Source organism: Sinohyriopsis cumingii, chromosome 8 (assembly GCF_028554795.1).
Source record: "Sinohyriopsis cumingii isolate HCF-2022 chromosome 8, ASM2855479v2, whole genome shotgun sequence".
In the NCBI taxonomy this organism is placed as follows: domain Eukaryota; kingdom Metazoa; phylum Mollusca; class Bivalvia; order Unionida; family Unionidae; genus Sinohyriopsis; species Sinohyriopsis cumingii.
Window position 1 is genome coordinate 108,096,043 of NC_142968.1, and position 13,502 is coordinate 108,109,544.

Genomic DNA, 13,502 nt, shown 5'->3' on the forward strand with positions numbered 1-13,502 from the left:
TTATTGGGGCTTAACATTGACAGACAAATACCCTTTTCTTAGTAGGAATTTCAACTGATCCCAAAATCTGACCATTTCCATTGATTTCATGACCACTGCCCTTAGCATCTGTCACATGACCAACATGGCAGGCTATCTGTTCTTTACAATAATACACGATCAACTTGGGTCCTTGAGAATCCTCTGAGTCAAGGCTTTTGAGACTGTCTGAAGACATCTCAATATGGAATGCTTTATTATCTTCTCCTGTTATTCGGAGTTTCTTCCCCTTTACCTGGGATGCAAGGTCAAATGAAGGATCATGTTAACCTAAATGTGCTCTGCATGAGCAAGGCAATGGTTTTAGTACTATATAGCTGTATCCATCAATATGCAAATAACTACTGTACAGCTACTGTGGCACAAGTGATACTGCCTGAACAGCCTTCAAGGAGATATTTTCTTCGGTTTCAAATTTTACAAAAAATGCATATACAATAAATAAATAACTTCTTGATCAGCACCGGGAAGATTTTCTAAGTTGTCTTACTTTGTTGTAAGAGTGACAAGATGTTTAATCTCAATCAGTTAGTCTCCATGATGATTAGGGAAGTATCACAATGTACCATGTATTCTATGGTCTTAATTTAAGCTAAAAAAACATTAAAAAACAAAAAATCCCATGCATGAAGGAAAAATGAAAACAAGCCCTTTGCAAAATGGCTTGAACATCTGATCTTTTATGCAATCCAAATATCAAAACACAAGCTGAAAACAGAGATGTGTTGAACAAGAGTTTTACTAAACTCAGTATATCACACATGTTCGGTATAACCCCTCTATCTGATGTTCATAATCTTTCACACAAAACTTTAAAACTGTTGACCATACTGCTTAGGCAGTTAAGAGGAAAGACAGGAACTCCTCATGTATCAGCACGTAAACTTCAGCCCTCTATTAGAATTAACCTAAAGTTTCAGATGAACACAACAATTGATTTTGAAGATATGTTTACAACAATCAAATGTGCTTTCTGACAAAGCAGGCAAAACTATAATTCCTAAATTATCAGTGTACAGCTGACCCCCAAATAATATGATAACTGAATTCCCAAATGTGGTCGCGTAACTCAAAATTTTAAGTCTCAGGGTCTTTAATTTTCGTTGAAAAATACATCATTTAATTCACTTTAATACCATTTATTTGAGCAATTGCCAATCCTAGTTTTTTTGTTCTAGACAAACTATTTCATCAGTTTTAGTCTTCACTACAAAAATTTAAAAGAAATATTCATATAACGCAAGATTCACGAAAGTCAAAACTTGTAAGTCTGCGGATACCTGTATAAGCTTTATACATACTGTAATTTTATACCAAAGTTTCAGTGAAATGCATGAATGATGCGGAAGATAGAAGACTATTACAAATTTTAACAAAAACTTGAACATTGGTTACAATGATGAACCAGATTTTCTGCTTAAAAAGGTGAGACAAGCAAGATATGAATTCCTAGCATATCAGTATATAAACTTTAGATCTAAAGCAATATTGTTTTTAAATTTCACTTGAATACAGTCAATAATGTAAAAATACGACTCTGAAAAACATTAATGCAAAACTTGAACATTATTCACAGAAAAACAGAAACTTCCAGCATAGCACATCATAAACTTTAAATCAATATAGATATTCTCAGAGTTTTGATTCAGTTCGGCATCTGATGTAGAAGATGTGTGAGTTTTAAAACAAAAAATACTGCCAAATGTTTACAATGTTGACACCGCCAGCACTGAAAATTGACTACAAACATCACACCATGCTTATTATTGGTATGATATATTTCACTTTTTATGATTCATGTAGCCCTAACTAACTGCTAATTTATGGAAAGGACAATAATATTATCAAATGTATAAATGATTTTGGATATTAATAATTAAACCAAAAGAAAGGAAAAATCATATTCTTTTGTATTAAAGTTAATTCCACTCCACCAAAATTCAACAGAAATTTTAGTAAACTAGGTGGGTTTTTTTTATATCTTTGGAATCCATCATATTTACATTAAATTTGAAATCAACTCTTGCACTAGAATGTTCTGTTAACAAATTTAAGCTGCTTGTGTTTCAATATTGTGATTGTGTCATGCACAGATTACACAGACCTATTAACAAAGCACTATATCATCATGCACAGTGTCTATGCAATAGGTCATGCATCATTTTTTCCAAATAAGCTTGTGAACAGTGCAATGAAAGTGTAGTTTGTTAGGCAAATCAGTAGAACATAGACTGGTCTAAGCAGTGTGTTAGTACTAATCAGTAGAGCATGGACTGGTCTATGCGGCTTGTTAGTACTAATCAGCAGAACATAGACTAGTCTATGCAGTGTTAGTACTAATTAGTAAAACATAGACTGGTATATACACTATGTTAGGACTAATCAGCAATACAAACACAGACTGGTCTATGCAGTTTGTTAGTATTAATCAGAAGAACAAACACAGATCCTGATTAGCCAGCACATCATGAATAGCAGATCATGATCTAAGCTGTTTGCAGTTGGATAAGACTTCTAGACAAGTATATATGGTACCCATGTATTAAATGCACCCAACAGTGAACAGAGCTTACCCGTAATGCACCAGAAAGTCAAAGTCTACAATGTTTGCCTAAAATCATGAACAGCATAAACCTCATCTGTGGACCCATCATGCAATGTCAGATTGGGTTCTATGCAGTATTATCCAAACATATTAATATGATTTTTGTTGTCATCTGTCAGAACAGCCATAATCTTAACAATGAGCTACACTGGGCCACACCCATGGTAAAATCACTTGGGTCTTAACCTTCATCTTTCCTCATCATTCTCAAATTCCATTAGGATTCAATTTTTGAACATCAATCCTGGAAAATCTTCAGAATAAATTAAAAATGTTGTTAGTATTAAATATTTAGTTCCAAGGGAAGCATACTTTATGGTATTAAAAGAATCTTTGTAAAACCTCTCCCTTTTTACTATATACACCAAGTACACGAGACTGCTACCACTTGAATACAACCTTTTAGTTTTGGTCGTGTTTGCAAGTACTTCTAAAAACTAAAACCTATTTTCTAAAGCCAGACCAGCAAAATACAGATTATAAAATGTAGAAACAACAAATTTACACTCAGCACAAAAAAGTGAATTTACATACCTGATGAAGCTTGTATGCGTAATAAAACAGATATAACATATTGTATATATAATGAAGTTCATGAAATTCTGGTGGTCCCATGAAGTTCATTAGAAATGAGTCTGACTCAAGATAGCTTTTCCTAGTGCTCTTAGCAGATTATATGTTGGAGATATTTTACTGTTATTGCATCAAATTAATAAGAGGAACTTTGTCAGCTAAATATAATATTAAAATTTTGACAACATCTATACTTGTATACAACTAAGTACCAGGTTTGATTTATAAGCAGACCTTGTCACTTTGGCACACCCTGAAAATGGTGGTGAAAAATCCACTTCAGTTTTATGGCTCAATATACATTACTCTGTTCCTTTAACAGTTTCTTTTTCCTATGGTCCAATGAGTTCTGTTTACTGGCACATCAGTATATGAAAGACTATTTAGTGAAAAGGCAATTAAAGTATAGTGCCTTGCCCACAGACACACCACAGCAACCAAAATGGGGTGGTCTGAGCAGGAATTGAACTGCAACTCAATGACTGTAAATCCAGCACACTGACCAGTGAGCCAATAGAGATTTTTAACTGTACAGAAAGTGGATAGGCTGCATTAAGTACTGAAAATACCTATTTTTGAAGAGTTCAAATAATAATAATTGAAACACAGTCTGAAAGAAGAATATAACTATTACAACTCGTGCTCCATTTTACTATTGAAAACATTCTTCCATAAATAAATATTTAAATATTTTTCTTCTTCTTTATGTTCACCAGAGCATTTAAACTAACATTTGAACCATTATCTGAGAAATTAATTTGGTGATTTCATTTTAAAAGCATTTACTACAATATTTCAAGCATTACCATCAGGGATCAATACCCAAGGCATATTACTTGTATCAGGTATAATCATATACCTGAATTTGATTTGCCTCCCTTCATATGAAATTGACCTGAAAGGCCAATGAATATAATTTGTTACAAGTCTTTTATTAAGACCATGAAGTTTGTTGCTTATATTGAACATTAAGTTGATAACTTCATGCAACCCAATCTCCCTAATTCAGCCAAAATAAACAAGCCTATCATCTCAAATGTGTACCATAGACATTCAGCACAAAGAAAAACAGCAGTATCACAGAACTGATGCAAAATTTAGATCTATAAGCTAGCCTGTAAAAGCCTAATACCGCTCTAAAACCTTCTCAGTGTTAGTAAACATCCAAACACACACAGCAACATCCTTCATTATTGCCTAGATTCCCCATCTCATGCAAAATATTGTCTGATGAACAAGTTTGTGAAGCTTTTGACTGTTAATATTATTTAACTGTTTCCAATCAATCTTTTTCCTAAAAGACTATATTCATACAAATACTCATATATTTTGTTTTTTGTTTCATATTTGCCGCATACAACAATGAAGGACGGTTACATGCTGTACATTTTTATCTAAAAAAAACAACATTAATATTACCTCAACTGCAAAGTCCTAATTAGGCAAAAAAAATATTTCAGGTGAAAAATGCATTCACATGCCTTTTAAAACAAACAGAATGGATACGGCAGATACATTTATTCCAGTGAGATCTTCTGACTCGGCTCTCATTTGTTTGCACAGTAACTGGTATCTGACAACATCCCAAAGTAGACCATATTTTTTATGACCTTTTGATTGAACTCGCACCATGCAAGATATGTGGGAACAATGAATGACTGAAGTAATGTTTATGCTCTTATCAGGTGATTAGTTCTGTAGATAGCGATATCCATGACTCTTTGATATACTAATATAGCCACTGAAATGCCAAAGTGAATGGAGTGTGTGTGTGTGATTTGGATTTTTAACATAGCTTTAACAGTTTTTTAGTCATATCACTATGATGTCTGCAATGTGGCAGTTTATAGTGATGCCTAGCACCGGGGCATCATGCCACAGACATGCAGCATGATGTCCCACCCAGTCACATTATCCTGACACCAGGCCAACCAGTCCTAACACTAACTCTTAATGCTGAGTGCTAAGCGAGGCAACTGTTAGTATCATTTTTGTCATGTTTCGGTAGTATTCAGCCAGGGATTGAACACATGACCTCCCACATCTCTGGCGGACACTCTAACCAATAGGCCATCGGAGCAGCATCCAAAGTGAATGGAGACAAAGGCAAAGAATAATTTGAAGTGGAAAGACTGTCTTATCATGAAAATACCTGCTTTGTCTATATTATTTTAGTGTGAGATTCTCATTATGGCTACAGACATTTACATTAGGTATAAATGCATATCAAATAAGATGATTCAATTTATTTTAATTTGCTGATCAAAAGGTCACATTACAAGCAATGGAATGTTGACAGATCCAGTTACAGCCTGACCAATGGAAGCTGAGTTGGAATATCTGAGTTTAATCAGATTAAACTGCCATATCAAATATTTATTATGATGGAGAAAAGAAAACAGTATACTCAAAAAAGAAAAACTTAAATATCCATGTAAATTATAAAATAATGCACAACATGCAAACACTTTATCATGCATTATATCATTGGTTCTTGCTACAGGAGCCTATCAAAAACAAGGGTTGATATTATTTGTAAAAATAAGTAGACTGTGAACTCTCAATAATGATACCGCGCAGGAGAGTATTTTCCAGATAAAGCAAACCTTGTACTGAGTTGAATAAAAAACTACTTGTATCAACATCATCCATTAAAGCTTTAAACAGGAAAAAGAACTTTCCATGTTCCCAAATCAAGAATTCTAAGGTAATTAAAACCAATACACACTCCTATTTAACTGGATCTACCTGTCTAGTCCATCTCTGCTTCTATACAACATCGTTCAATTACCTTGAGACAGTTTAGATCCCAAGCCATGTGGGAAAAAGGCTCAATAATAGTAACAGAAGCATTATAATATATCAACAAAATATGAAAATGTATATGTAGATTTTTTTAAATAAAAAAACTAAAGATTATGAGGTGTCACATGTCTTTCATACTGCTTGTGTATTTGCTGAGTGCAATGATTCTAGAGTGTAAATGTGACCCAACTAACATACAGATGCTTTTTATAACAAATTTTATCATAAGTTTCAAATTATCCTGAAGGCAAATTGGAAGGAATGCAGATGAAAGGACTTAAGATCTATGAATATAACCAAGATTCTCTGGTCAGGAAGAAAGACATGTGAACATAAATAAACAAATCAAGAATAAATAAAACCCATATCCAATCTGGACCAAATCTGGCACTGAGATGACTGACACCTAAGAATGAAAGACAAAGATTATAATTGTAGCATGCTTGCCAATGTCAAACAGTAGGCTTCTCAAATATGGCAATTTTTAACTAAAGACCTACTTCAATATTGGCACTGACTCTGGTCCAAATCATTCTCTTAAAACTATGTGTACAATATGTTTTTCAACTCTACTGTGTGGAATATATAATGACATTGTGGCCTTAAAATAATGAGACCACCTAAATTCAAGTACTGGCTGGGAAATCAACCATACATCAAATAATAAAAGCTTAAGCTATAAATTTACAAAACACAGTTGTGATAACAAGGACCAGTATAGGATTTTATATATTGTTTTAACAAGATCAAAAGAAGGCAATTCAATATACTTTTAAAAAAAGGGAGAGAATTTGAGATACTTACAGAGTCACTATCTGAATTCAAATTGGTACTCGCTTTCTGTGAATAATTATCATCTTGAGTTGAGAAGGAGTCGTCAGTGTTCTGAGAGAAAAAAATTAAAATAATATGTTACAGTAACAAAAGCCTTTTTCAGTATGAAAGGCAAGTGTCTATGTCAAACTGGAGCCATTAATTAATCACATTAAAACAAAGTGATATTCAATCTTGACCTAGAAAGTTTGGTGATAAATCCTCATGCCAAGTTTACAATGCATAAGCTGTAGTGAGTTATAGGACACATGCAGCACAGTATTCCCCCTCTTTAACACATGGCATGATATTTAATAATTCTCTGTGCAGGCACTATTAGGGTGTGGCTGACGATGAAGATTAATGATTAATGGGTCTTTAACAAAACCAATTTTTTTTCCCTTTTAGTCTTACCATGGCCATGACCTTTGATCTTTAGACCCTAAAATTTATCAGTTTTTATTACCTTAAGTACAAGTCATCTACAAAGTTTTGAGTCACAATGACCCTGACCTTTCACTTTTTGACCATAAAATCCACAGGCCGCTTCCATAACACAAGCCCATGCCCTCCACAAACTCTGATCAAGGTATGTGGTCTAGAATTAAAGTTCTTAAACAAAAATCATTTTTTTTTCTTTCAGTCAGTGACTTTGGAACTTTTGACTACAAAACCAATGAACTGCTTTCTTACCTTCCATGGTCAATAACTTTAAATTCTATGCCAAAAGAGATTTTCTTCATTCGGTCAGAGTAACAATGACCAGACCATTTAACCTTAAAATCATCCTTACCCCAAGTACAAAGCATCTACAATGGTTGGTACAGGTATGTGATGTATAACTGATGTTATTATGCAGAAACCGTTTTTCTACTTTCAGTCACTGTAACCTTGACATTTGACCTTTGTACCCCAAATTCAAAAGGTTTATTACTTACCTCAAGTGCAAGTCCTCCACAAAGTTTGGACCAGACCTGTGATGTTGAGTTAATGTTATTATGCAGAAACCATTTTTCTTCTTTCAGTAACAATGGCCTTAACATTTGACCTCTGATGGCAATAGGCTTCTTTTTATACCCTAAGTGCAAGTCACCTAACAATCTGGTAATTGCAGATGGAAAGAACATGACTTATTGTGTGGAAACCATTTTTCTTTTCAAGTCACAGTGACTGTGACCTTTAAAATTTTGATATCAAAATCCATAGGGTTCTTCCTTACCACAAAAAATGCAAGTTATCTGCAAAGTTTGGTAACTGTTCATGATGGGGAATTTTAGTTATTGTGCAGAAACAAAACTGAAAACAGACAGATGGATAGACATCATAACATGACACTCTGCCTTATGGCAGGTGTAAGCAAATAAAACTACAATTTTAATAACAATAACAGTCCTGTGAAAGAAAATTATGAAGTCAAAGAAAAGTTAACAATACCAAGGGACACCTTTAGTGATTGTTACCTACTGTAAATCAACTGTGTTGGCTTTTTGTTATGTACAACTGAAGTGATCTCAGTCATTCAGTCGTACTTCAAAAATTCACTTGCCAACATATACTTATCTTTGGAATATTTGATACAGATTCTATGATCTTCAACCTGTGCAAATCTAAAGCATTTTAAAATACTCATTCAGCTATTAATTTATGTTCAATTAGTGACACGTACTTTTTTCATATCCTTTAAATCTGTAATTTTCAAAAGGTTTTTCCATATTTAGTAATGGTGGCTGTATCTAATGTTTGTTTTGCTGATTTTTACTGCAATTTTAACAGAATTAAAGGCCACAACATGCCCACAAAATGGGAGCTAAATGCTCTTCCAAAGGACACACTGATGTAGCCAACCTGGGCTGACTTGGGTGAGTATTGAACCTGCAACCCTTAGATTATGGGTCCTCACTCTACCAAATAAGCTATGCAGCTTTCAGATCATTTCTAATGGTTCCCAGTATTTCTTTTCCTGCAAAGAAGCTTGTCTGGAAAAAAATCACAAAGAATTTTCAATGTGGCATTTCCAGTCAAGAGTACAAAGGTAACTAAGTTTGAAAAACTGCCAGCTGAAACTGAATTTAGCTGGCTGCATTTTACTTCTCATCTTGCAAAATACAAGTATAATGCCAGCCAAATCTTAACCACTTGCTGGTGCTGCTTCATATTTACAGCTGTGACAACTGGAGAAATCAGGATAAAGAAATGCTTTGCTGAAATGCAAAACTGTTTGTGACAATTTGAAAACTTGCAATCTTTCAGTGATGAGTACAGTATCACCAGTGCTACAGTAAAGCAGTCCTCTTGTCCCAGACAAAGTAATCAGATGAATGACAAGATGTCAGGAATTCCTACTTTTAATTGGCAATACTTACAGCTTGATGATGCTCTGGAGGTGTGCAACCCACATCTTTTGGCTCTGTAAGGTAAGGAAGTATAGACTATGAAAAATTATCACAATTTCTTGTGCTAATTTGTTTGTTTCTACTGAGAAAATGCATACATATATTACTAGCCATTTTCTGCTTGTTTTTTAAAACTGTTGTAATCTGTTAAGTCAATTCACAGTAGAAAAACGCTACTGAAATAATTATTTTCCTCATTATTCAATAACTCCCTATTTTGCTAAATTTATCTGTAAAAATTTACCCCAAAAGTCTAATCATAGCCTCTTAAACATGTCCAAATCATTCTGCATTCAATTCTAAAATGTGCATTGCAGTAAGTTAGTTCTGAAACTCAAGTTAATGAGGAAAACAGTTGTAAGAACACCTTTTCATTATTAGCTATCAGAATGGAATATTAAATAAACCACCAAATTCTACATGAAAAGCTCAATTAAAATAGCACGACCATTGTTATAATATACTCCAGTTTATTACCTCCCTTTGCTAGGGTACCCCCACCCACTGCCACAATCCTACAACTTTGGTGGCGCTCTACAGTTTCGTATTCTGCATAGGGTTAAAATTCTAAAGAAAAAGAATTTCATTGGCTTGTATATCTTAGGTATAATGCAAAGAACCTTTAATTCCCTTTATTTTGGTGTATGATTGATGGGTGTAATATGGGTTCTAGAGTATACAGCTTGGCCTTACTCCAGATGTGCACCTTTCAAAAAAGTGCTAGCTCCACTTGGTCATTTTCACTTCCTGAACTTCAGAGGTAAATTGTATAAAAAAAGAGCCGATAACATTTTTTACATTTTATATAATTGGTAATTCATTCACTGCACTTTCAGAAGCTGGTATTGTCTAGTCTGGCAAAATTCATTTTCCCTGTTTTAATAGCTGCTATGGATAGTGTACTTTAGACTAATTCAGGATGATTTTTTAACACAAGGGAGCAGTCATTTTAGTTAGCAGTGTGTTTAAATCATGTACAATTTCCAAAAGTACACAAAGAAATATCATCCACATTACATTACTGTAGCACAGAGGTATGCCAACATTCTCTCCACTGTGCATGTTTTAAATGCAAACAACTTCACCTTACTTAAGTCACTCTCTCAAAAGTACATAATAACTGGTAAGCACCCCCTTTATTGGTAAAATGCCAACTGAATAAAGAAAACATACCCTTTGATAACTTTATCAAACTTAATTTAGGTCATATTTATTTGGATCTTTGCCTTTTTAGTCCTTGGTGCAGAATCCTAAGATTCTGTATAACATACTTTTGCAGTCTTAAGATTCTGCACAACATACTGATGTGGAATCTTAAGGTTCTGTGTAAGATACTTGTGAAGGTTAATATTCTGCACAACATACTGATGTGGAATCTTAAGGTTCTGTGTAAGATACTTGTGAAGGTTAATATTCTGCACAACATACTGATGTGGAATCTTATGGTTCGGTGTATTGTTGTTGTAGGTTTAACGCCATTTTTCACCACAAGATAGGCTATACATGGCAGCCAGTATAATTGGTGGAGGAAGAACCCTGGAAAACACCGGGAAGAACCACCGACCCATGAGAAGCTACTGGCAGGCTTTCTCACATACCAACTTTAGCTGAGCCTGAGACTCAAACTCACGCAGACAGAGGTGAGATGGCAGTGATCCGTAACAGTGAGCGCTTTAGACCACTCGGCCACTTGGGGCCTAAGGTTCGGTGTAACATACTGGCGAAGGCTAAGATTCTGTATAACATACTGGTGCAGAACCTTAAGATTGTGTATAACAAATATATTTAAAAAAAACTCTAAGCATTCTTTATTTTCATTAATGGAAAACAAGATAAACACATGGTAGTAAATGACAGAAGATATGAAAATGAAGTTTTAAACCACCACATTAGTCTGGTTCCTTTTGCCTTGTTCTTGATAGAATTTCAATGCATGCAAAGAGCTCTATTCCATGGAGACAATGAGTGGCAGCAATATCTTATGAAAAAGAGCAAAGCTATGAGGTGTGTGCATTATTACAAACCTGGTACAAGGAAGAAAAAGACAAGTATTCCAAGTCCAATGATTATAAACCCAGGCACTACAAAGGACCAACCCCAGGCATTTCCAACCCAGATGCCTGCAATCAATGAACCTAGAATGTTTCCCACCGATGTGTGAGAATTCCACACTCCCATGATAAAACCACGCCTGGAAAAGAAAAAAAAGTCATACTGAAGCCATATTGTCCAGATGTTTGTTATTAATGTCCACACAAACACTATGAAATCATTGTACACCTCTATCCCCACCCATAAAAAATGAAAGTGCATATATACAAGCAATCCACACGATACCCTAAAATTATTAAATGATGTACGAGTTGCACAGCAGTATAAATACATATATCAAGAGGTTGGATCGCATTCTGTTTTCATTCATGCACAGCATGCATCCAAACGTGAATGACTTTGACCCAGATCTGCAACTGAAATATCAGGATCTACATTATTTGCTCAAAATCCATAACAGAATAAACAATGTAGACCCTGATCTCCCATTATATCTTAGCCAAAAATTATTGTGACATTACATGCACATTAAAAGAAAAATAACCACATTACTTAAGCTTGATCAAGATTTATCAATAAAAACTGCATGTCAAGCCCATAATTAAAGCGCTGCTGTTAAATGTGTGACCTTGACCCATGTTCAAAGGGTTGAGCTAGTGTGTTGCAGACTGAAGCTTCATCCAAAGTATGAAGAAAATCCATCAAAGGGTTTAGAAAATATAACCAATGAAATTTAATTAAAACAAAAACCCTCATGAAACTTTATTATTACCATGACCATGACCCAAAATTCAAAGGTGTGAGTAAAAGTGTAGCAGAATGAATTGTCTTAGCTTAATGGCTCATGGCAAATGGAACAGTGACTGCTATGTGTTTCTTGCCACTAGCATGGGCTCAACAACAATTAAACACTACTTGCAAATATTTTCTTCCTGTTATCCTAGCCAACTTTTGGGAATGGTCTCAATCTGCTTGTTTTGAATATTAAATTGCTTGTTGAAAGACACCTGGCCTAAATGACACACCCACTTGAAAAACATGAACCAAAATGGTAATATTACAGCCAACATCAACACAGTCACCACTAATGGAAAGGTTATTGCTATCTGATAAGGTGAGCTGGACAAAACTCAGGCCATATTATGTGTCCATTTCAACAGTTTCAATTAATAAGAAATTATCTTGTATGAATGTATGTAGCATGGTATTTCATTGTACCCCATTATAACAGTGGCTAAGTGGCATCTACAATTAATAAGAAATTATCTTGTATGAATGTATGTAGCATGGTATTTCATTGTACCCCATTATAACAGTGGCTAAGTGGCAATATGGTGTTAACTAAAGACAAAATTCAATTAATGTAAAAAAAGAAAAACAGCATAAAAACTTTAAATAACATGAAATACAAACTAGATTTTACTTCATATTTCAGGAAAAGAAGTAAATTTCTAAAAAATATTTAAATAATAAGCTCCAATCCATAAAATGCATCTCAAATTATCTAGCAAAACAAACTTTGAACAAAATGGTGCCACAGTAATTCTATAAATTATAAAAGAAAATTGCAAAAATCAAAACTGACCAAAGTTTGCTGAAACTAGGGCTCATACCAAATTGTATACCCATTTATGCTGTCCTTTAACGGTAATCAAAAAAAAAAAAGCCTGTTCCTGGAATGAATGGAGGGAAAAGATGGAAAAGGGACAATAGTACATGCTGCTCTTCAAAATACACAGAGCCACTAAAAAAGCCAGATGATTCTATCTTTATTGTAAAGTACAAGAGATGGGTGAAAAGGAAAGAATTTTGGTCAGAACTTACTTTCCTTTACCAAACCAGTTCCCTACACATGCCACAACTGCAGGCCAACCTGAGGACTGGAACAATCCTGCTATCACCTTCAAATCAATAGGATATTTTATTTAATATTATGACATTAAGACACTGATGTGACATTCCATACATCAATCTCATACTCATGATACTGAACATTTTAAATATTACTCATGGAAGAACATATGGTAAAAGCTTATTATCCAAGGCACCCCAAATGAAAGTCATAATAATTAATATTTCTGATATCCTACTGAATGACAAACAATAATTGGAAATTAAGAATATAATTAAGTACTTTTATTGCAGAGCTCTCCTTGACTATATTGGAGAAACATATAGAAAATCTGATCATTTAATAGTTTCTAGATGTAAGCCCATGATAT

The 13,502-nt window shown here is 34.2% G+C and overlaps 1 protein-coding gene across 3 annotated transcripts in view; it reads right to left on the reverse strand.

Moving 5' to 3' along the window:
* Positions 1-13,502, reverse strand: part of LOC149794344 (glucose-6-phosphate exchanger SLC37A2-like) — a 79,765-nt gene that overhangs the window by 42,459 nt on the left and 23,804 nt on the right. Inside the window, exons 6-10 of one of the 3 annotated variants that reach the window (XM_089968494.1) lie at positions 13,105-13,181; positions 11,253-11,419; positions 9,199-9,242; positions 6,827-6,907; positions 32-274 (exon numbers count right to left, since the gene is read on the reverse strand). In XM_089968494.1, coding sequence (XP_089824620.1) covers positions 32-274; positions 6,827-6,907; positions 9,199-9,242; positions 11,253-11,419; positions 13,105-13,181 — 612 coding nt within the window. Of the gene's footprint in view, positions 1-31; positions 275-4,636; positions 4,652-6,826; positions 6,908-9,198; positions 9,243-11,252; positions 11,420-13,104; positions 13,182-13,502 lie in introns of all 3 variants that reach the window. The other 2 variants (XM_089968495.1, XM_089968496.1) reach the window with 2 other exon arrangements.